This window comes from Lonchura striata, chromosome 6, assembly GCF_050655825.1.
Source record: "Lonchura striata isolate lonStrDom1 chromosome 6, ASM5065582v1, whole genome shotgun sequence".
Classification (NCBI taxonomy): Eukaryota; Metazoa; Chordata; class Aves; order Passeriformes; family Estrildidae; genus Lonchura; species Lonchura striata.
The window spans coordinates 29,312,651-29,336,043 of record NC_140708.1 but is presented as its reverse complement, the minus strand read 5'-3'; the positions used below and the strand labels follow the sequence as shown (position 1 = coordinate 29,336,043).

The 23,393-nt window shown below is 40.1% G+C and overlaps 1 protein-coding gene and 1 long non-coding RNA gene across 5 annotated transcripts in view; one reads left to right on the top strand and one right to left on the bottom strand.

Annotated features, from left to right (window-relative positions):
- The window catches only part of STN1 (STN1 subunit of CST complex), a 38,363-nt gene extending 19,656 nt beyond the window's left edge, over positions 1-18,707 (top strand). For all 4 annotated transcript variants that reach the window (XM_021536302.3, XM_021536303.3, XM_085583685.1 and 1 more), the window contains exons 4-10: positions 2,344-2,415; positions 4,210-4,371; positions 5,614-5,725; positions 6,461-6,623; positions 13,176-13,298; positions 13,828-13,900; positions 17,744-18,707. In XM_021536302.3, coding sequence (XP_021391977.3) covers positions 2,344-2,415; positions 4,210-4,371; positions 5,614-5,725; positions 6,461-6,623; positions 13,176-13,298; positions 13,828-13,900; positions 17,744-17,901 — 863 coding nt within the window. In that variant the 3' untranslated portion in view covers positions 17,902-18,707. The remainder of the gene's footprint in view (positions 1-2,343; positions 2,416-4,209; positions 4,372-5,613; positions 5,726-6,460; positions 6,624-13,175; positions 13,299-13,827; positions 13,901-17,743) is intronic.
- Positions 18,708-19,332: 625 nt separating this feature from the next.
- Positions 19,333-22,389, bottom strand: LOC146767066 (uncharacterized). Its single transcript, XR_014956323.1, has 3 exons — positions 22,254-22,389; positions 20,389-20,506; positions 19,333-19,471 (listed from the first exon to the last, which is right to left on the bottom strand). It is a non-coding gene; the product is annotated as an uncharacterized LOC146767066 (long non-coding RNA).
- Positions 22,390-23,393: the final 1,004 nt, after the last annotated feature.

Below are 23,393 nucleotides of genomic sequence, written 5' to 3'. Positions count from 1 at the left end.
GTTTTGTTTGTTTCTTGCTATTATTATGATAAGTTAGGAGAAAGCTAATTAAAACATAGCTTTGATCAAGTTCATATTTTACCTAATGCACCTTTCTGACCTCTCTTGTCCCCTTTCCTTTTTAATGAAACCAAACATCACATGTAGTTTTCTTTGTACTCCAAAACTGACTTGAAAAGCTGAATGGCAGTTGACTTAAAAAAAATAATTTTCCAGCATCTCAGTAGGTTCATGCAGACCTGACAAGACCCACACCCTTTTTGTCATAAAGAAATAAAAATTTAGACAATTATCTCATTTAGCAGGTAGCTTTGAGCTACCCCTCAAATAATTAAGCAAGAATCAAAGAAATCAAAGTCAAACAAACAAACAAAAACCAGGGAAAAAATGCAACAAACAAAAAGTAAACCCACAAAAAACCCAAATAAACAAAAGTTAAACCAAAAGAGATGAGGAAGGGCGGCACAGGGAGCACAGGAAGTTTTCAAAAGTTTGTAGACCCCTTGTGCATTTAAAATAGATCAACATTCTCATGTCTAATTAGAATACAATTGCAAGGGTTCTCATTCATCTGTACTTCAGGAGTTACTTGTCTTTTTACTCAAAGCTTTCATCCATGAAATTGCAAAACTTTGTTTCAGAACCTTGCTCTGCTACCAGATCCCTTCTGTGGTCAAGTACAGGTCAGTCTGTTTTCAGCTGTTACATTGAGGAGGAGGAGTCTGGCCTCCTAATCCTTCAGTCTTACTTGGTTTGTTTCCAAGCCCTTGGTAGGAAGCCTGTCTGTCTTGGTTGGTGCAAGCTGGAACATCTAGAAACTGCGGGAATGCAAGAGTGAAATGTTATCTGCCCTGCTTCTTGTTGCCATTGCTGGCTTGCATGGATGGCTTGGCCAGGGCTTATGAGGGTTCTGCCTCCGACTAAAATAGTTGCTGTCTGTCTGTACCAAGGAGAGGAAATCCTACCAGCAGATCATTATCTGTGCTCTGGTACAAAATTAAAGCTGCTGAAATAGTTGCAGACACAGCAGCTCAAAACAGAGAGAAGAGAGGAGCATATTTTTGTGATGGAATTTGGAATTGCCTGCATTTTATAAGTGCTGTTAGTTTTCTAATAGGAATGTGCAGCTAAACTGCTTGGAAACAGGAAGGCAAAACAATAATTTGCAATTAGACCCCCCCCATATAGGGAGATTGTTTTAAAGCATGTGAGACAATGCAAAGGAATTTTGCTTTGATACTATGGTTCCCAGAGGAAATTACTGCAGGTATCAATCAGCACCTTCGTGTAAACATTGCTGATACTTTTTTAGTCATGGACCTGGTTTAAGGAGCAGAAGAAAATTGCAGGTTTCCATTTGTGAGGAGTGGAATCTCAGTCTTGGAGATGTTACATTCAAGAAGCAAGGTGCATTGGCTGGATGATCCTTGACAGACATTTAGTGTCTTTCTATTTAGAGTGTTTGTTGCACAGGCCATCTATATACAGTCCCTTGATTGACAGAAAATTGATTCTTCAGACAGACTTTAGTTTCCTTTGAGTTTTGTCTTTTCCTGCTGCCATCAACACTGCAGTGCCTGGAGCAGAAATCGTCAAACTTATTTTCATTGGACACTGGCCGAACAGGAAGAGCAGCTCGGTGCTCAGGAGAAGATGTTGAGCCTTTTCAGCAGAGGAAGTGGCATGCATGCCACCAGCACCTACACTCTGAACTAGGAATTCCTTGCTTAGAGTAGAACCACAAGTATGCAAGTCTTCTGTCCTTCCTGCCTAGAGGAGCTGCCTTTCTGCTCCCTGGACATCATCCTATATTGCAAAGACCAGCAGACTTTGAGCATAATATTGGCATGGAAAACAATGCAGCTGCAGGTAGCTGCACTCCTGGTTTATTCACATGGTTTTATCCTCAAATGTTGAAGTTATGTTTTCTCACTGTAACAGTAATGCTTCTGTAGTTTGTGCCTGGTTTCCTGTTTTAATTTGTCTGACTTCAAAACTGATTCTTCTCCTGGCCTTATCAACAAGATTGAAACCCCTTAGTATCCAATATATGTACTGAAGCCTCATCATTTAAATTATTATATGATCTTTCTTTGAGAATATACCTGTTATTTTGCTGACTATGCACATAAGCACATCTGGTGCTGAGCTACTTCCATGTCTGAAACAACTGTGGAAATTATTTCAAATATGCAAGTAGAGTTTGGACATACACTTTACCTTCCAAACTAGTTGGAATGAGATGTCCTTGACAGTTATCTCCCTACATATTTATATATCTTCACTTCTTGGAACATGACTGCCTTCTTTCCTAGTCTGTAATTCTTGAATTTTTTTTTGCAGTGGATGATAGTACTGGAGTTATAAATTGTGTCTGCTGGAAAAATCCCATGGTAGCAGAAACACCTTTATCAGGTAATTTATCAAATAAATAAGCCTTCTTTTGACTGTATGTTTTTACTTATGTCTATCTTAAGTAATTTAGTAAGTGATCAAACATGCAGAAGAGCAAATTCAACTGTTCTTTTCTTTTTTTTTTTTTTTTAATTTTAACCCACCACATCATACTCCCTGGGCCATTTTGGGAATTTTCTATTAGTTTTTGTGCTGTGTTCAAGGGTGATGCCAATACAAGCATTACATTATGTCCTGTCCCTGCCTTTTCCTTATTTGAGTAATATGATATTTCAGTTCTGTGCTGTGACATTGTTGAGAGAATTTGCCTGTTAAGGTTCTTTCTGTGACTTCATCTAGTAAGGAACTAGGCTGGAAACGTGCCACAACTTCTGTTTCCAAAGGCAGCCCATTGACCTGTCCTTGTGATTATGGTTTCAGGATTTATCCTTGCTTTGTTTGTATTCACATATTCCTGCTCATACAGACACTGTACCAATGAACTTGAAAGTAGCTTCAAACACAGTGGGAGGATGCCAGCTGTCTTTTACAATTTGGGCAAGGCCTAAATGTGCAGCAATTGTGCATTTGAAATTAATGTAATATTGCATTCACTAGCAGAACAACTCACTAGTGTCTGGCTGTCTCTTTGCTTTTTCTCCCACTGATTCTTGTAGATCAAAGTCCAGAATTCTTTCTACTTTGAATCTTCTTGGAAGCCCTTGTAGTGGATTGACAACCCTAATATGGAACTGATCAAATCCTACCAAAATAAATCTTACTGGTGTCATCTGCAGTGTTAGGGATACATATTAATAGAATGGAGAAAGGAAAGCTTGATGAAAAAGTTAAAAACTCTGATATCTGTGGAATAAGCCCATTTGTACAGACAGATAATTCATACTTATATTTAATGATCCTATGACAGGTGGTACAAATGGTCCCAACTGTAATGTAGAAGACAGTTCTCACTTTAGAGAGGTGATGATCTGGCACAGCTCTCAAAAAAAAAAATAGGAGACACGCAATCAAATCAGTTTTAAGGAACTTAAATGAGGAACTTAGATGCATTAAAAGGAATTGCATGAAATACTGCTTGAAATAGAATGAGGGTCAAGAATGCTTTTCAGCCTTGTGTTCTTATTTTACACATACATCAGTAGTGCTTGGATGGACACTATGCTAAGAATGGCAATTCATTCATTTGTACCTGCTAAAGAAAGCTCTTGGGGGGAACAAGAAACTTTCTTCCAGCCTTTTGTAATTGTGATCAGGGATACTTGGAGCAATAATTAGGTTTTAAATTATGAAGGATTTACTGTCCTACATAGCTGTGTTATGTAAACCCTGAAGTTCTGTCAAGTTGCATTCACCTCACTTGCATTCCCCTCAGTGTAGACATCAAATTGCATCACATGAATGCTTTGGCCCCACCTCAGATGACTCATTCTTCTTTTGTATAAAAAGTTCAGCTAACTTTTCTTTTCCCCTCTCATCCATCTTAGCATGATAAAATCAAAAAATGACAAAAACTATTTCAAATTTATGTTTCAATTTTGCAACCTATCTATGACATTTTCAGTGGTAAATCAGTACCTTCTCCCTTTTGTATTTTCCCCAGATGAACAATTTAAATAAGTATAATACAGTAATCTAATTTTGTCACCCAGAAATTTTCCTACCCAGGACACATGGTGCCTGGGACCTTACCCTTTTTTAGTGATAAGACTCCTCTGGTGCTTAGGTGTATACATGCAAAAGGATAATTAATGCATTGACTTTAGTGTCTGACTCCCTTTCCCTCACTTCTTGCAGGTCATCCAAGCACACCCAGCAGTCTCAGTGTGTTTGAACAGCTGAAGAAACTCCAAGAAACAGTAAGCCAGAGAACCAAGCTGGAGATTGGAGATGTTGTCAGGGTCAGAGGTCACATCCGAACCTATAGGCAAAAAAGAGAAATTCAGGCTTCATGTTTTTGTGAGTGTTATGAATCTGTGATATAGGTAACTGAGATGTCTGAATCTGTGAAAACATATGAGCTGTATGTAATTAATTGAATGTTTTTCACATTATTTTCTGGGATTTCATTTTTCTAAGGATTTTCATCTGTATATCTTTATTTCAATTGTAGCAGCATAAGGTTAGAAGACACACTATGTAATGTGTGAGATTAGATTGCCTGTAAACGAAGCATTCCTGGAAAAACTGTAGAAGCTGATTAGCATGCATACAAGAACACCACACAGATAGTGTGGTTGGGTGTCTGCAAGAGTGATTTGCTCTTCAGATTTCTCTGTGTTGAAGCAGAGCAGCCACAGCCTGTGGAGAGGGCGCTGGTGACCATCTGTGTCCCACTTCACTGAGGGCTTTGGAGAAGTGGCTGCTGTTTGTCACAGCCTGTACAATCCATTCCATGGGCAGGCAGCAGCATATGGGTAGTGTCCCACTGAAGCCTGGCTTCCCTCAGCTCCCTGGCTCTGCAGGATGAGGGAGAAGTGTTCCTCAGTCACAGATCTGCATGCAGGTGCTGCCTCTGTGTCTGACAGCTCTTGGAGCAGCAAGGCTCTACAGCCCACAGCTCTGGGAGCTTCCAGTTACATAACTTCTTCTCAGCTCCATGTCTGTGCTGTTGTGTAAGAGTTGGTTTTCTCCAGTGAGATCTTACAGAGATAATACTGAAATTATTTCTTTAGTGAAGAAAATCCCGTCTTTTAAAAACCCTGTGTAAATCAGATAAAAAGTCTAGATTTTTCAGCTCTAGCTTAAATTTGCAAGGGAGTTCAACCCTCCTTTCCAGACAGAAGATTTATGAGTATATACAACCCATTCATGGGTTGGTAATAATACCAAAGAGAGCCATGCAAGTCAAATAGCCTCTAAATTGCTTTCACTTTGGCCCAAATAAAGCTCCTTACTATGTGTTAACTTCATTTAATGGATAAAGGCTGCTGAAAGGTAAAATAGAGATCATAAATTCTGGTTAAATAAGTTTTCAGACAAAAGCATAATCTGTAATGCACCACAACAGGCTATTTTACCTCCTTGTAAACTGTAAAAGAAGGATTGGCGTTTGTGGTTTGTTTTTATAAAAACCACAGTGAACAAATTTTGCCAACTTAATACTGGCTGTGAAGCTTTGTTGTGCTGCCTCAGGTTTGCTTGCTTAAGAAATTGTATGGCAGTCCTGGCCAGGTCTACATGTTCTCATTGCTTCTCCAGATAAAGTGGATGATCCTGTGTGTGATGTCCAGATTTCAAGAATGCTGGAGCTCCCCTGTCTCTATAGAGAAGTTTATGATAAACCTTTCAAGGGCCCTGAGGAAATACAGAGGTAAATGCAGTATGCAGAACTGCTCCTGGGGCAAAGTATGGGATATTATTATTGTTTACTTGTAATAACTCTGGAAAAAAAGAGAACAGGGCCTGGCTGTGATTTAGACTGCATTAATATACAGTGTGCTTTTCTCCCAAATAATTGATTATACATAGAGATGAGATACTTGTCCATAATCTGAGGAAAGAAATATAATGCTGAACTAAAGTGAATATTAGGAAGAAAACAAAATACAATAAAAGTGTACAGACCTATTTCATCTAGTGAGAAAAGTTGGGATTTAGAGCAAGATTTGGGGCTGAGGTCAGAGAGGATGGAGAAGTATCCTTGACTGATGCTGTTTTATGTGTAAGATTGAGGAGCTATCCACTGAAATGCTCTCCTGCCCTTGTCATTGTCAAATCACAAATACATAACCTCAATAAGCTGAGTTAAACACCCACTCCTGTATTCAGTTTCAGGGAAGCTGGATGCTTATTGGGAGGCTTGGTGCATGTAGTGTTGTTTCAGAGACTGCAGATCTTAAATTCACAGAACTGTAATAGCAAATGATTGAAGAAGAACAGTTGAATGTTTATACTTATAAAAATTATCTGGCTTAATTAAGGAATTAAATTCTTTAAGGACAGTAAAATATCCTTTGACCTTTGAAACCTGTCCAGTGAATTGACTTTATGTGATTGTTCTAAAACCCATTTCTTACATTTTGGCATGTTCTGTGTATGCTTGTAGTGACTTGGAGGGTCAGAATTTCTCAGTTCATATGCTGCAGGAGAAAGTGCAAGGCTTTCTATTAGAAAACAAAATTCAGACCTTTTACCAGCAGGAGTTGGAGACAGTTGATTCTCTGGTGTCTCTGATGGGTGTGCATCTACCCAGCCCCACCTGTGAGGAGGTGAGTGAATGCACATGTTCCTTGCTTTTAGTGGGGGGAAATAATACCATGTACTTTTTTAAAGCATAAACAGATAAGAGATTGGTGTCTTCAGAGGATTCAAAGAACACTAGTGCTTTAGCTTTACACATTAATTATTTACAGAGCTTGAGGAAATCTTGTTACTTTAGACATAAAACTGGGCTGGAAAAAGTAATGTAAGAACATTCTGTTATTAGGGGTAATCTTGTGTTAGGGCTGAGCAATCTTACAGCCTGCAACAGTCACTACTTTATTTAGATTTGAAGTAGTAGCAGTGTCAGAAAAAGAGATTCCTTTAAGGTGCTTGAGTTTTTTCAGACAGAGGTTGGAGACCCTGAATCTGATCAGGAGAAGGGAGCACAAAATCTTTGTCTTGTTTCTCATTTAAAGCTCAATATATTAATAGAGGTGCAGCTTTCAAGAGGAGGTTATGATCATGAGTGGATGAACAGTGTTCCCTGCTACATGTTTCTCACATTAGAAATGCCTAACTGTGAAAGGCCATGATTGAAAGGATGAGAAGGTGGGATTAAATTAAAATCAGTTTACAGGCAGTTGCATGTAATGAAACTATTAAGAAACTTTCCAATGAGTTTATAACCTTTTGATCAGCTGCAGAATGGGAAACAGAACAAAACTTGTTTTGTAAAATGGCATTATATTATTCTGTATTAGTTGGACAAATTATAAACCAAATTCTGAACTGGCATGAAGCGATAAATTTCTGCAAAGCTTACAGTTACATCTTTTACCATGAAAGCAATGGCAGTTGGAACTTAAACTGGACTGTTGTGATTCATTTGTTTACTTTTTGCTTTTCTGCAGAGGAATAAATCCCTGGCAGTCATTTTCACCCTGATTTTGATGTGCACTGTAATGTTAAGTGCTATGTTCTGTTGACTTCTAATATTTGCTTAATTCTTAAGAAACCCCGCAAAAATAACACAAAAGCCAGTCTCTTGCAGATGAGGTCAAATAAGAATGAAAAGTAGCTCTTTTCTTGTTGGCCTTGTTTAACTGCTGCTGATAGCTGTTCTTGATAGCTGGGTTGGGGTGGTTTGTTTGTTTGTTTGTTTTTATTTAAAGCATTTTTTCCTGGTTTGCTTTAAAACAAACATAGATATTAGCACTAGCAGGAGCTATTCTCATTTTAGACAGAAAAGTTTGCTAGTAGATTATCCAACATGGCACCTGGTACTTTCTAAACCAGCTGGAACAGTATGAAAAGTTCCCAAATACTTTACATTAAAGGAAGTAGTGGCCATTGTGTCCAATACTGGAAACTTAAACGCTTCAGCATTTATAGAAAGACCAAAATAAATAATTTACAAAGCCATTTAAAGTAGCAACTAGTGCAGAACAAACATAGAAAGACCGAAAAAATCCCCCAAGATAACTCAAACCAAACAAAACATCAACCAACCAAAAGAAAAACAACTCAAAAACGCCAAACCAAGAAAAATACTGTAGCATCAGTGTTGTTGGCAGTCATGAAGAGCTATCATAGTAATTAATAGTTGCTCCTGACCCTGATACAAGGATGTGAGTGTATGTCCCAGGAATTGGGGCACACAGATGCTTATTTAGAAATTGCAGTTCTCCTTATTGTCCTTTACTATTAATTTCTTGCAAATAAGGTTATCTGTTCTTGCACAAGAAAGGACCTGTAGTTGTCAAGTGGCATGAATGCCTTAGGAGTGCCTAGTAATGCTCTGGAAATGTATTTCCTTGTTCAGCTACTCTGTCTCTAGAAGGTGTCACTTTTAATAATTGGCAAAGGGTCAAGTACCCAGTTCTGTCCACAAAAGGAAGTGTAATAGATCAGATTTCTGTCCCTCTTCCTTTCTTTTCTCTTCAGTAGTCTTTTGTTTTGCACTGCCCTCAAACCAAGAGGATAAATGGTGCTGGTGATGTGGAACAATGCTATTTTGGGCCTGTTTGGCAAGGCAGGAGTTACAGAGCCTACTCAGCTAATTAGGCTATGCCAAAATATACACACTTGTTCACTTCTTGCACTTTTCCTGGATCTAAAAGGAGGAGTTATTTGGATGTATAGGTAATTTTTAAATCCAGATTCCAGTGTTCTAGAGCACAAGTTGCTGTTAAACTGTTTGTTTCCTTTCTGTTCCTCTCCCCCTTTCCCCCTTCATCTCTTTCCCAACTTTTAAAGCACTTGCACGGTATTCACCATAGTGGGAGGATTCTCCCTGTGGAATATTTTCTCCAGGGAGGTGATGAGCTGCTGTGGAGTGGAGCAGAGGGTGAAAATGGAAGGAGTTAGCTGGGATAGTTTGAGGTAGGCAGCATCTCTGTGCTGCTTTTCAGCATTTTTGTGTAGCTGAGCCCTTTCCACAACCCATACATGTCCTACAATAAATACTTTGTTCCAGTCCTGATGCCTCCCTGGCACTGCAATCTTCTGTCTATCCAGAATAAATTTCCCTCTGGCAAATGCATCTGGCAGAACTGAAATAATTTCCTCTTCTCAGACATATACTAGGGAAAATTTAATTTTATAGTCTACAGATGATGAGGAAGAGGATTTAACTGCTTTTAAAAATAGTTAAAAATTAACAAATCTTTTATGAGTTTTAAAGCCACTGGACCTTTAATTTGCATAACCAGTTCCCCATCTATCCTAAAGGTGTAGACTTTTCCCTGCTCCTTAAAACAAGTGACTTTTGAGTCTGGTGGGGTGGGTGCCCGAAGGAAGACTACAAGTAAAACAAGAAAAAGTAATTTTGTGCTTAGAGAACCTCCAGACTATATTTGCTGGACTTAGGCAATTATGTTTGGCAAACAGACAAGCCTTTGGTCCCTCTTTTAAAGAAAGCTACGTTAAGTGGATCCATCCAATTTCTCAACTGAAATGCTTTAAACCAGCCAGTCTTGATTAACAATATTTCTGCCCTTCTGCCATGCATAAGCTATAGTGTGTGCTATTTTAGTGCTGCCATTCCAGTTCATGAATGTCACTGGCTTGGACACGTAACTTGAGTTGTGCTTTCCAGAGGGTGCTCTTTGTACTCCTCTTGATTTGAGTATTATCTCAAGGTCACCAACAAGAAGTAGTTAAAGCAGGAAGTTTTGCAGTGTTGCTCACACTGTCTGTGTCTACCCTGTACATTGTACTGTAGGTGTAACACGGTTCATTGTAAGTTCTTGATGCAGTGTCTTTGTCTTTCTGCCTCTTGAGGAAGTGTCACCACTGCTTTAAATATGTATATTGCAAGGCTTATTATAGGACTTCAGGATTGACATGTCCAGGATCACTATTACTAAAACTGTCACATGCCTAAGCCCAGGATTAAACATTGCATTAGAAACTGCAAAAGGTGATTCCATGAGTAGAATCAAATGTGTAGTTATACCAGGAAACTTTAACACCACCAGGGTGTGATTAATAATGAGTCAAAGGTTACATAGTTCCAGTGTTTTGAACAGACTCACTGACTCCTCTGCCACTTCATTTCTTTGACCTATTATTGATTGTGCAGAGAATTTGTCTTGTTTTAAAGATCTGAGAATAACTGGTTGCACAGCACCAGCCCACTGAGCTATCAGTGAGGCCTGTCAGTTGGAACATATTGATTAAAGTACCAACTTAATTCTGGATACATAGATTCTTCTGTTGGCTGTGCCACAGAGCCCTTGGCCATTTTTGGGAGTGAGGGTAATGATAGTAAAATTATTATTTAATAGCTGCTTCTTTGTCAGGTTACACACATACACACACACAATGTGTTTTACAAAAGGGATGACTGATCTTTGAATGCTCCTGTTTTTTGGATGTACAGTTTTAATTTATTTGAAAAGGACCTGATTTGGAAGACAGGGGGAAGACTCTGCTGTCACTGCTTCAGAGAATCTGAAATGGTGCACCCTGAAACTAAGGCATGCCCAAGGGGGGCACTTTGCAAAAGGAGCTGTGAACACTGTGAGAGATGCTGGGGAGAAGTGCTATTGACCTGTGCATCTGCAGGATGAGATGCTGGATTTATTTCGGGTGGACCAAAAGAGAGACTAAGCAATTTTAGACTGTGTTGACAAAGAAACTTAAGTGCTGTTTTACCCAGAGGAATGGAGAGGATGATGCAGGTTCTAGAGCACACTAAGAAAAAAACCCAAATTTTTCCTGTCATTTTATGGTACTATTAAACACCAATAGTACATAATATTTTTGTATTAATATACAAAAATATGGTATTAATAAAGTAGGCAGGAGCCTTATTTTGGTTTTCAGAAACAGTCCTTCTGCCATGAAGCCCTTTTCTGTGGATTCTGCAGCACATACAAGAGCGCTGATATGGAGCAGCTGCTTACTTATATTAAGGCCTCGCTGCTTTCACTCTGTCAATGCCTTGACTTGAATTCTTAGTGATTCTGTTTCAGTATCCATCCAGGCTGAGCTGTGTGTCAGTTCACACAGAGTCTGTTTTTAATTATCTCCCTTTTCTGACAGTATTTCAGTGGTAAGCCAAACTGAATAATTATTGTGCTTCTTTGGAAATATTTTTATCTTTTTTTCTCCCCAAATGTTTGCTTTCACATTAAAAATTGATCAGAGTCTTGAGTTGGTTGCTTTGCTAGCAATTTCTTACATTCTTGAGGATTTATTTACTGCATTGAGTGAAAGGCAAAGTCTCTTCATTTTACATATGGCTGTGAGAGTGTGCGTTTCTGTGAGCAAATATTCACTCTTCACTTAATCCTTCCTGGTGCATTTTATGTTTATTTCTTCAGTTCATCAGAAGAGGCACAATGAAGAGAAATACCTTAGTGCTATTAATGCTGTGTCTGGAACAGTGTCCAGATGCATGGCCAAGTTTGTAATTAGAAGTAGAGTCTGTTGTTATCCAGATTGATGCTGTGGTGGACAGGAGGACAGACAAGGTTCAGGCACTGAATCATTCAGTCTGAAACAGAGGAAACTAAACTGAGAATAACAGCCATTGTTCTGTGTTAATTATCTTGAAGTATTCAGCAATTATTTTTACTAGTGATTTGAGAGGAAAAAGAGAGCTGTTGTGGGACAGAGAGATGTGATTATGGCCTGTTGAAATCCTGAGGGTTATCTGGAGGAACAGGAGGGAGAAACTTGTGATGCATGTTAACACCAATATCCCTTTTGGATCCCAGTACTATTCCCAGTTATGAACATCAGCTTCCAGGCTGTTGGAGTGTCACTTGAGAACAAATGGATTGAATGAATGTTTTGTGAGGAGATATTCTTCCTTTGCTCCTGTGGTGTCCATTTTGCATATTCATGGACTTCCTTTCTGGTTCATGATGATTGCCTGCTTCACTCCCGAGGCTCTGAGCTGCTTCTGGTGAGTGAAGTAGGATATGTGAAGTCTGATATTTTTGTTCAGAACAGGGTGGGAGCATTTATGGTGATAGTTGAAGGAATGGCTTGGCAAATCTTGCTCTGGTTGCTCTGGTGTGGTTCTAGTTATCTCATGGTGGTTTGTGGGAAGGAGTTTAGCTCCCTTCTCAAAGAAAACCACAGGGAGCACAGTGTGCTCCCAACAGATGAGAAAACAGCAATTGGGAAACTGAAGCAGTGTGTGTAGATAAATGGGAGGTTGAAGGACACAGTAGGACAGATGGAGATGGAGAAAAGTAAATTACAGTCTTGGTCTTATCTACACATACTTTCCCTTCTCCACAAGGAATTATTTCCTTCTACTTCCCTAGCTGTCCTTCCACTCTCTTAGCGCTGCTCTACTTCCAAACAAACACTACTTTTCCCTAGTTTTTTTTCCCCTTCCTTCCTTCTACTCTGTTAGGTGTGTGGCAAACACAGAACCCTGTGTTCTAAATAACCTCAGTTATGGACTTCCAGACACATTATTCTCCTTTCACAAAAACTGATTTCCCACCTGCCCTCAAAACTGAATCCTTTGTTTCCTTATTTTGTATACTTGTCTTAATTTCTTGCATGCTTTTTATCCTTTCACTTAATTAGGCTATGGAGAAGCTCCTGAGAGCATGACGAGAATGTTTGTAAAAATTTGGAACAAGGGTGGCAAGAAACAGATACTGGTTTTGTCAGTTTTCTCCTTTTCCTGAAATCAGGAGATGGGATTCCTCCTGAATATCATCCTACAAAATACTGATTTCCCTACCTTCCTACCTTTATTACCAGGAAAACTCTAAAGTGAACAAAGCTTGATTAACAAAAAAGTCAAATGATCTGCAAGCATCACAAGTATATTCCAAAAAAAAAGATTTCTCTGTGCATCACCAAATAGCTGCTAATCACAAAGAAGGCAGTTTAGAGGTTGTGGTTCCTTAAGATTGGTAAAAGTTTCTGCTGTTTGGGTTTTATTTAAAGCTCAGAGATACTGGTTATTTCATACATAACAGATAGGATTTGTAAATTACTAAATGAAGAAAAATGTGTAACAAAATTAATGTTAAAGATAATCTGAAGTTATCTTCTTCTTGAAAGCATCTGTAGCTTTTGCTGGTAACTTTGGTTGATCTGAGATTTCTCACCATCTGCTTCATTCCTTTTTTTCTATCCAGGTGAAGTCAGAAAGTAACTCCAGTTCCAAAAGGATTCATAGTGTTTTTAAGGAAGCAATAAAGATGCTACAAGAAAAAGGAGTGGTTTTCCAGAAACCTAGCAGCTCCAAGGACTTATACTATGTAAGGAATTGAGCTGTTGTTGCAAACAAGTTCAGTAGTATGACTTTCATAATCAGTAAAAACAGTAAAAATATTACAGAAATAGTGGAAATGTTTCAGAAAGAGAAGCTAGACATCCAGGTGCTCTCAGTTTACTCAGAAGTATTTTCTGCAGCTTACTTCACTGTTGGTTGTACCTCTGTATCACCCACTGAGTTGTTCCAGGTTCTGCCTGTGTTCACTGGGCTGCCAAACTGCTCTGATCCAGCTGAGCCAACTGAAACCTGGAGCCCAGGGCAGTTCTCCTTATCAAAGTGGGTTCAAGCTTGCTGTTCTGCTAAGTCAGTCACCCTCCTTTGGGTCAAACTTAGTTGTATTATGTTCTTCACCTAACTCATGGATGCTGCTAATAGTAGTAAAAATATTGCCTGGAGATTTGACATTCATTATTAGTCTTGGAGGCAGCATGAAATGCAGAGTGTAATTATGAATACACTGTGGCATTGGATTGTTTTTCAACAGCAAGGCCAGTTTCTCCTTTTTTCTTCAGGTGACTGAGCATGATAAGGAGCTGTTTAAAGTGACCCTTGATGTGATTAAAGAAGACTGTCGAAAACCCAAGCGTAAGTAGAGTGATCAAGCTCTGTTGAGCTGGTGCTGATATACTGATGACAATATCTCCTCCTGCTGCTGGATTGGATATGCTGCTTGTCCTCACCCTCTAACTCAATCTGTTGCTGGTGTAGCTAATCAGTATAGCTAAAAGCAGGAGTGCAGGAGCAGCCTCCTGTGAGCATGGAACGAGAAAGAGCAGGTGTGCCCAGCAGGAAGCAAACTTCTGCTGCAGGAAGCAGCCATTATCTTAGATCTGTATCTTTTGAGAATACTTGGATTTTGGGAGGAACCAAATGTAATGAAGTCAGGTCACCACCTAGCAGGTGTTGCTTTGCACTCTGGAGAAGTAGCAAATCTTGCTGGTTCAGTTTCTACAGGGGAGTTGACACAAAAGTGACCATGCAGAAAGGTAAAATCCCCGCCTCCTTTAAATCAACAATAAAACTTGCTTAAGTCAGGAGGGTATTCTCTGGAGATTTTAAGCTCAAGTAGAGCTCAGATGGTATTTCTTTGTAGTTAAGGATTTCAGTTGAACAAAGTTTATTTCTTTTCAGATAAGGTGCCTCAGGTGGCTGAGTTATCCCTGTTCCTCAAACTACTGTGTCTTATTGCCAGAGAGATAACTTGTGCCTGACTTGAATGTGTTCTAATTACACAGGTACATTGCTACAGTGTCTTTCAGTTCATGGGATAGAATGTGCCAGCAGGGATCACTTGCTGCCGGAGTGCAGCTATTTGTGGGACAGAATGTGCTTTAGTACAGAATAAATGACTGGCTGGAACATAAGGCATAAAATCTTAAATTGCTCATATCCCTATACTATCATAACTACAATAGCACTTGCAAGACCTGGAGTATGATGGTTATCCTGCAGTGAAAAAAAGGCTAAGTCAGGAAAAATCAAGTTTGAGTTTTAACTGTCTCTCATAAGAAGTCACACAATTGTAGACAAGGTCTTGGGGTTACTACTGGGCATGCAGGTTAGTATGGGCTTGTTTGCCTGAGGGTGTTTCAGTGCAACAAATTGCTGTATCACATTGTTTTATTGTCTTTTATCCAGTTAACAAACATAATTTCTCTAAGAGTCAAATCATTCCTTTGCTCATTTTATACATCAGCCAGTTCTCCTGGTAACCTGATTTTTTTAATATAACTATACCACTATCAAGGCCAGAACCTCTATACAGCTGACAGAGGCACTGAGTGACTGCCTCCCGTTTGTTCCCTTGTGCATTGTCACACTGGTCAAGTACTCTGTGATCCATGACAAGTTGGGAAGTTCTTTCGGTCAGGAAAGTCAACAGCAGAGAGTAATTTGTAGATCAGCCACAGAAAAGACTTTGAAGAGACCTGAGCCCTCAAAGCCATGTTTTCCATAATAAGCAGTTTAAAATTAGCAACTGTTTTACAAACCCTCTTGTTCTCCTCGAAGCTTTCCTCCTACTTAGTTTCCCGCTGTAAAGAGGACAACTTCCAGGTCAGGGTCCCTTTGCTGGTTTCCAGAAGGACCATTTCGATGTCCTGGTGGTTGGCAATAGACGCAAAGGCAAGAGGCTGCGCTGGAGCCCAGCCGGCGGGGCGGGATTTGTCGTGCGGGGCTGATGCAGGAGCGCGGAGCTCGGCGCGGTGTCCGCCCCCTCTGCCGGCGGCTCCAGCGGCACAGCAGCGCACGGGCATTCACCTCCAGGGCTGCTTCTTGTGTCTGCGAGAAATTCCTACCCGCTTTCCTCCAAGAGTAATAGCAATCTTCCACGACAAGAAGGATGATTTATGGCAATTCAAACTCTTCTCTCCGATGAGTTACTTCTCTGCCAGTTTTCCAGGCAACGCCTTGCCCCATTGCTGTAGTCGTGACACATTCCCAGGCCCAACCCAGCTGTCTGAAACTATTGTACAAATTTAAAAAAAAAATTTGCCTGCTTACTCAGAGCTGCACAAGCCCTGATCTGTAATGTGCCTACATGACAATCCTAGTCCTTGGCTCCACTTATAATACCTGATCTTAAATGCACTCATGAAAGACCACTGTGGGTCCATCTAGAAACTTAATATAGCCAGATAGCACATTTCTACTCCAGACTGAATTGCAAAATGGATTTGGGTCTTGGTTTGTTTCTTTGTTATATAAATTGGCCCTGTTTCTCTGTTTTATGAATTTTAGGCTTAGATCAGGCTAATGGAAGAGAGGACAAAAACCAGAACCACTTGACATTAAATTTAATATGTCAGAATGCACCCTGTGTGAGATGTCTGCAGTGAGCAAATGGTAGTTGTTCTAAAAACTCTGTCCCCTCTGATGTTGGTTGTCAGGCAGGACAGTTAATGACAGCCTGGCTTCCCTCAGCTGCTGGACAAAAGCAAGAACCCAGGATGTCAGTGAAAGAGGGACAGGAGTGTTTTGGGTCTACTTAATCATTGTACACATCTGCAGCTTCCCCAAAGTGCTGTCTTCGACCAGCATCTAGGGGGTAGGTACACATTGTACTGTTAGGTAACACTTGAGTCATTAGTGTAATTCACTGAGATTTAAATTACTGTATATCAGGGATGGGCAATTTGACTTTCTTATGACAAACCTATGACAAATGCAAAGTGCAGCTACCTATTTTGTTTGCAACAACAATCACTATGACCAGGTAGAGGCATTGTTCTGTTCTCTGCAGTTATCTCTCCCAGGGTAGTGGACACATTTTTGGCTACTGGCCACAAAGGTCTTTTTATCATGCTGGATACTTCTGAGGAAGTATTTCTGCCTGATTCACAGCCTAATCAGAATTAGGTTGAACTGTTTATTTACTGTTATCTACCAGTGACTTTTCTCAGCAGGTTCTAAGGCAGCTCTGGAGCTTAGCAGATTCTAGAGTAGAGAATTAACTAAAAAAATAAAAAACCCAACAAAATATAGACCCCCTTCCTGGCCCATGGCAGTTTCTCAGTACCCTTATCAAACTTGCCTTGCATCATGTGAACTAAGGTGAAGGAAAATAATTTGTCCTGATAAATCTGATTTATGTCTGTTTTCCATTGTCAGCTGATGTGGAAAAATAGGTTGTGGACCTCAGCATATGGGGGACTGAGAGCTTGCTTGTATTGGGTTACAGGCTGTGTTGGAGGAAATGATGCCTGGGACAGCTTGAAACAATGCCCCACCTGGCAGAGAAGAGATGTGTTCAGTCATGAAAGACCTCTGTGCTTGCCCCTAGCAAAGGGGGTTATTTTAAACTTCTGTTCTCTTGTACATTGCAGGGATAATTCCACTTAAAAGGAGACAAAATCTGATACTGATGGTTCCATGACTTTCTACTCCCATAATTGCCTGGGTGGTCTGCAGGGTAGGGGTAGGATAGCATTGTGAGGTGAATGCAGTTGCAGTGCAGCAAATTTTCCACAAGATGCCAGCGTTGGGCCAGCGGTTACAGGCCCTGGCAACGCACCTCCCTGCTGTGCTAGAGGTTGTGAAGGTGGGTCTCAGTAAAATGACTTCCATTTGGTTCCTTCTGAAGTTGAAAAAACTGGATGGCCTGCATAGGTGGACAGTAGAGGTACCCTTACATTATTAAACTCCTCACCAAGTTCTACTGAACCTTGTATGTTAAGAGTTGTCAAGACTGAGCTATCTTTTCCCCTCATTACTACTGTTACAGCCCTGATACTTCCCAGAAAAGTCACTGGGAACAGTTGATAATTGGAGAACTCTAGGCACAGAGAGGATCTCTTTCTTCTGAATACACACCTGTTTCTGTATCTAGGGCTCTGGTATTTTTCATGATTGATCTGTATTATGATAGCTCAAAAGAGGCAGACTGAAATACTTCCTCCATGCCTGGCTGTATTTTCCTTTTTCCTGCAGATGCTGAAAAAGGCTGCCATTTCCTTCATGTCCTGAGTTGTGTTCGGCAGAGCTACAGCCCCTCGCTGCCTGAAGTGGTGATGCACCGTGTCTTGGAACTACTGGAGAGTAACAGTGATGTTGTCAGCACTATGGAAGGATATTTCATGGTATTTTAAAGAGAAAAGATAAGAAAGAGAGGTTGAGAGACTGTGAGAAGCTGTAATTATCTGGTGTGATCTAGATAGTGGATAAAAAGAGCCTTTTGATTCTCCAAATGTTATTTTTGTCCAGCTTCAGAGAAATTGTTCAAATACTTGTTTTAATGTTCTTCCTGACAGCCTTGCTATTCCTAGTGAAAGTGATTCTGGATATTCTAATCTAGCAGGGAAACTGGAAAAGAAACTGTTCTCTTGGAGTAGTATGAGACATTCACCATCCTCACATCTGCATCCAATGGGCCTAAAGAAAAGTTTCTGCTAAAGATCACTGTTTACAGCAGTGGTCATCTCAGGAGATATTTTTCTGGCTTAAAGACTGATCTTGCTAGGTTTCATATGGTAATAGCTGTGGATCTTTCTTTTTATGTGAACTTGTGACACCTAGAGAAAGGACACACAAACAGAGGGATTTGCCTGTCCTTCCTGGCAGTGCTGGTGCATCTTTGTCTGTGAATATGTGTTCCTCAGTCTGGACAGCTTTCCCACTACTAAAGCAATCCTTACCATTCTTTGTAAAGTAATGTTCAGGAATGGGGTCCTGCATCCCTTCCCAATCCTGCATCCCTTGCCCACTGGTTGTCAAGCATGTGTGTGTTCCTCTGCATTCTCATCTGTGCCACTGATACCTGTTGTGGTTTCTCTTCAGACAAGAATTCTCAAAATCAGCTACAGTTTTCCTGTTTCAGTTGCTTCCTAGATCACAAATGGTAAAGCATAAATTAGATTGTAAAAGAAAATACAGAAGCCAATGAGACCCACTGTAATTGCCTCCGCCTGCTATTTTTTGTGTCTTTTATTCTTTGGCACTTTTGTGGTAAAATACTGCCCATATCTGTGCTTGCAGAACACAAGGCACAGATGAAAGAACACTGGCCTAAAGAAGGTTACCATGCAAGATGTTTGATCTGGAATAATAACTCTGTTATGTGCAACAGTTAAAAAACAAAGTTCAATATTTATGCTTAGAGAGGGCTTGCTACTGCAGGGACTTGTCTGTTTAATTAATCTGTTTAATTTATGGCGTGGAGGTGAGATCTTTAACTTGAAAAGAGTACAAAAAGATTGAATTTATCCTTTCTTCCTCTGCACCTTCCCTGTAACAGTTGAAACAGCAGACTCCCAGGAGACAGCTGTAGTGGTAAAGCCCTATATAAGGATTGACATAGCAGGGAAAAATAAACCATATGCATGAGGAAAGCCAGTGAGTAGCCCCATGTGTGCCAGCTCTCTGGTTTGTTATATTATCTGCCTCACTCCAAGCCCTGGCTGCAGTGAGATATAGGCTAAGAGAAAGGCTTGACAAAATATTTGGCATTTGCATTCAGAGGCCCATGGAAAACTCTGGCCTTAAAGAGACAGTAAGTTTGTTCATGGTAGAGAACTACGGATAAATCATTCATTTGCTGTGTGTTCCCTACTTGCTGCAGGACTCAGTAGTTGGTTTCCTCACATTGCTGGTCTGGTCTGAGTCAGGTACCTTATAGTCAGATCTTAATATGGGCCCTGAATGGATGCTGAAGGGATGTACCTGTGCAGAAGGAAATAGAAAAGGATTAAGGAAAAGCTGTAGAGTGTTTGTTCCCCACTCCTTCCCCACGCCCTGGATAGCTCTATAAATCAGAGAGAGAAGGCAGATGCTGAGTGAAGTGCTACTGAGGGGAATTGAAACTTTAATTTATGCCTATGAGAAGATCTGGTTGGCCACTGGGGAGATTTGCTTTTAAATTCCTGCTCTGTTGTTGATGAGTTTGAAGTGATGCTTTAAAAAAGGCTGTCTATGGAAGAAGTAGCTTGGAATATTGATCCCTAAATTCAAATTCACTTCAGGAATTGCCCATAGTTAAACAGTACATATGGTTAAGTTGCTTATTTGGAATTAATTTTAGGATATTTTAAAGGAAAGTATGATGTGTTTCAGACCATTTGGAAGAGCATGGCATCTAATTTACAAGACTGTCTTGGCCACTTTCTTGAAATGTTCTATATTAGCAGAAGCTTATTTTGCTGGGAAAGGGTTAAAGGAACAGTGCTAGCTCAATGGGAAAGGTGATCTCCTCTCTTAAGTTAGAAGAAAGGCCCTGGTTCTCCTGAGGATGACAGCTGAGTGTGTGGGCTGGATGAGTTCAGGGAGAAAGAGAGTTTGGAGATCATGTTGCTCTTCAGGATCTCTTTAAAATAAATTCATACCAAAATAGGATTAAATCTTCAGCTTTGCAGTTTGTATAGTTACATGTGCAAATTATGTTGCCTCCAACTCTGAGGCTGCACTTACTGTGTTTTGGATGTGTTTCTTTGTGTAAAGTTTGCCTAAAATCCCTGTCCAGTGATTTTCTATGCTTGGAGGTAGAAAGGGCAGACACTTATATCTGCATCAGTCTTGCCCTGTTGCAGTTCAAAAGCAGTGAACATCTGCAAAGCCTTGGAGATGAGGTGGAAGAAACTTACCTCAGGAAACATGGTAAATTATTCTGGAAAGAACCTGTCCCTGGAAGTTTTTAAGTTGATCCTTGCTGGGAGTACTCAACTCTTGTGATGGAGGGTGTGTTCTGATGGTATTTGTTACCTAAGAACAGGAAAAAGGGATTTTTCTCAGATGAGTTGTCTCAGGGAAATAAGATGAATAAACACCAGGGAGCCTATAGTTTTTACAAGAGTGAAAGGTTAAGCTAAAGTTAATGGAGGAGGCTAGGTTTAAGCTACACAGATTTCCGACTGTCTCTACAGAATAGTTGTGTCTTAAGCTTGCATGCTTTATTTTTTCCACAGTAGCCACCCAGCCCAGGTTAGCAATTACTCTGGTTGAGAGCATTCCCTCTTGCACCTACAGGGAATACAGGATGCATATGCCTGCACAGCAGTGCCCTGAGGAGCTGTGGGAGCACAGAGCTCACTGTAGGCTGATTTACCCATTCACTCAGTATCTCTACAGTGTGCTTCTGTGACAGCAGTCTAGACATACCCATGTTGGTATAAGTCACCTTTATGTAAGTCAGACTACACACACTAGGGCTTTTACTGCAAATAAACTGTCTCTCTGTTTAAATATCATATCCTTAACCAACAGAGTCATATCATGCACACTGTTAAAATTCTTAGACCACACCTACGAAATATTGTGCAGACCATTCAGTGAAAGCATGTTTTCTTGTTTTGTTTAATTTGAAAACTCATTAGGCAACGCAATTATTACTGGTTTATTAAAGAACTTAGAAGGTGGCACTTTAAAGTAAGACTGACAAGTGAGAATTCATGTTGTAGAACTGCTTCATGGCCAGTTCCAGTTTCCATAGTAACAGTTATGGCAGTAAATGGTAGGTAAGGAAAATGGAATTTTTAAAAGCAGTTGGCATTTCTACGTTATCTCAAAAAAGTAAGTTTCTGTAGAAATTCAGCACCTGAGAACAAAAATTACCTAAGAATCTCAATATTCTAGGAAAATGCATGGTGATTGCTTTTTTGGTGAGGAAACAAAGAAACAGATTTACCTTTAGTCCCTGCCCCCTGCTTATGTGAGAGAAGAGATGAGGTTGCTTCATACCTCAGTTTCCTCCTTCTGTAAATTGTGAATAATACAACTCCCTGTGTAGGTCATAAGCCTCAATTTTTTTTTTAGTCCAAGTCATTAAAAGCTCTATGGGAGCTATTAGAGAAAAACTGTATGGCTGTGGGGGAGAGAGTGAATGGATAGGTGTTGGAGTGGGACTTAGGAAGAGTTGTTCTTCTATTAGTACTAATAGCTTTGTATTTTTGTGCCTCTTTTTCCATGCATATTGCTTTGCTTGTCTTGTCATCTTTCCAACGCCTATGAGGCAATGATGATCTCCGTTTTTATTTGTATCATATTTTTTCTGGAATCTTGTTTCCTCTTATGACTTCTTAGATGACTTCATAAAAATAGAAATCCAGATAAATTAGTTCTGAGTATTCTTGTTCTGAAATTGTTGGATTGTAAATTTGGACCCATGAGGACATGCATTTTACACAACCTGCCTGGGAAATGAAGATTTACTTTCAAAATAATAAATGACCAAGTTAAATATTGGTGACATGACTAAAAGCTGTTACTGTTTTCAATCTATGTATACTTGTGTATTCCAGTGATGAACAACATAAATAGGACTTGCTAATTCATTATTCAAAGTGGGAATTCATCAATGAGCAGCCAGTGAGGCATGGAGCCACACAGAGAATTACGAGACAAAGTACTGGAAATCTGTTTGTCAAAGAAATGCTGTTTGGTTTACTTTGAGAGTAAGCTGATCCTGTGGGGAAAAGATGTGCCTAGCAAAGATTTGTATCTTTATACTTACCTCTAAATGGGAAAGGGAGCAAGTTCAGATCCCATGGGCACCCTGAATTTTGAAACTTCCTGTCAGTGCAGCGCTATGTTCTTTATTGCTGTCTTTCAGCACAGTCTCCAGTCCTCCTGCCCCAACCCTCCAGGCTAGAGCAGAAAAAGTTCAGCCACAAAGATAAAAGAATAGTTACAATAATTGGTTACCATTCTCCAGGAGTCCCAGCATTACAGCAACATTTTTGTGGATCCTTGTGGGCAGCAGGGAAATGCTGAGCCAAGGATCTTGGGTTTCATTCCCAGCAGTATACCCTGTCAGGAACAGAAGACTTTCTCCCTAATTTCTTTCATCTATTCCTGAACTCCACTCTCCCCTCTGACTTGATTCTCAGGCCCTTCGTTTCATTCACAGTCACAGATCCTGTCAAAATCCCTTCCTCTATTTTGTTTCCTTTATCTTTCCTAACTCAAATATCCTTGTCAGCATTTGGCAATTGAAACTCTCAGAATAATTCCCTTGCCTAACTGACTTGACACTGTTCAGAGCCCATTCTGATTCCAGCAGTCTGTCCTTTGCTCCTTGTCTAGGCACCAGAAGAGGCAACTTTCTTCCCAGCAGGAAAGAGCTGCAATTTCAGGAAAACAGCACTCCTTCCACCCCACCCTCCTGAAGATTTAGTAGCACCCTAAATATTCTAGTGGTGGTTTTTTTTTGCAGGTATCCAAGCACAAAAAAATTATAATTAAAAAATAAGAGTCATGTCTTGCCCAAACCTGAACAAGCGGAAGTCACGCCCCTGATAGAAGCTATCTGCCTCTCCCTGCCACTTTCATGTCCTTGCAGATCTCATTGCAGACATGATTTGTAAAGTTGATGTGGACTTCTAGTTTGTATGTCTCCCAGTTAGTGTGTCTCTTTTTAGCCTGTTTTTTTCTGAGAAACTGTGACTCTATTCTGATGTGATTATACTATGTGTCTGGGCATTGGTCAACTTCTGTCCCACCACCCCAAGTGACTTTGGCTAGTTAAGAGGTGTGAAGGACCCTGACCTGTTATGGTCTGGCACATTTGTAGGAAATGGATGCACTGATAGAATAGGGAAGCCCAAATCAGTGCCTCCCTGAAAGGGAAGGAAGAAAGTCAGACAACACCAGA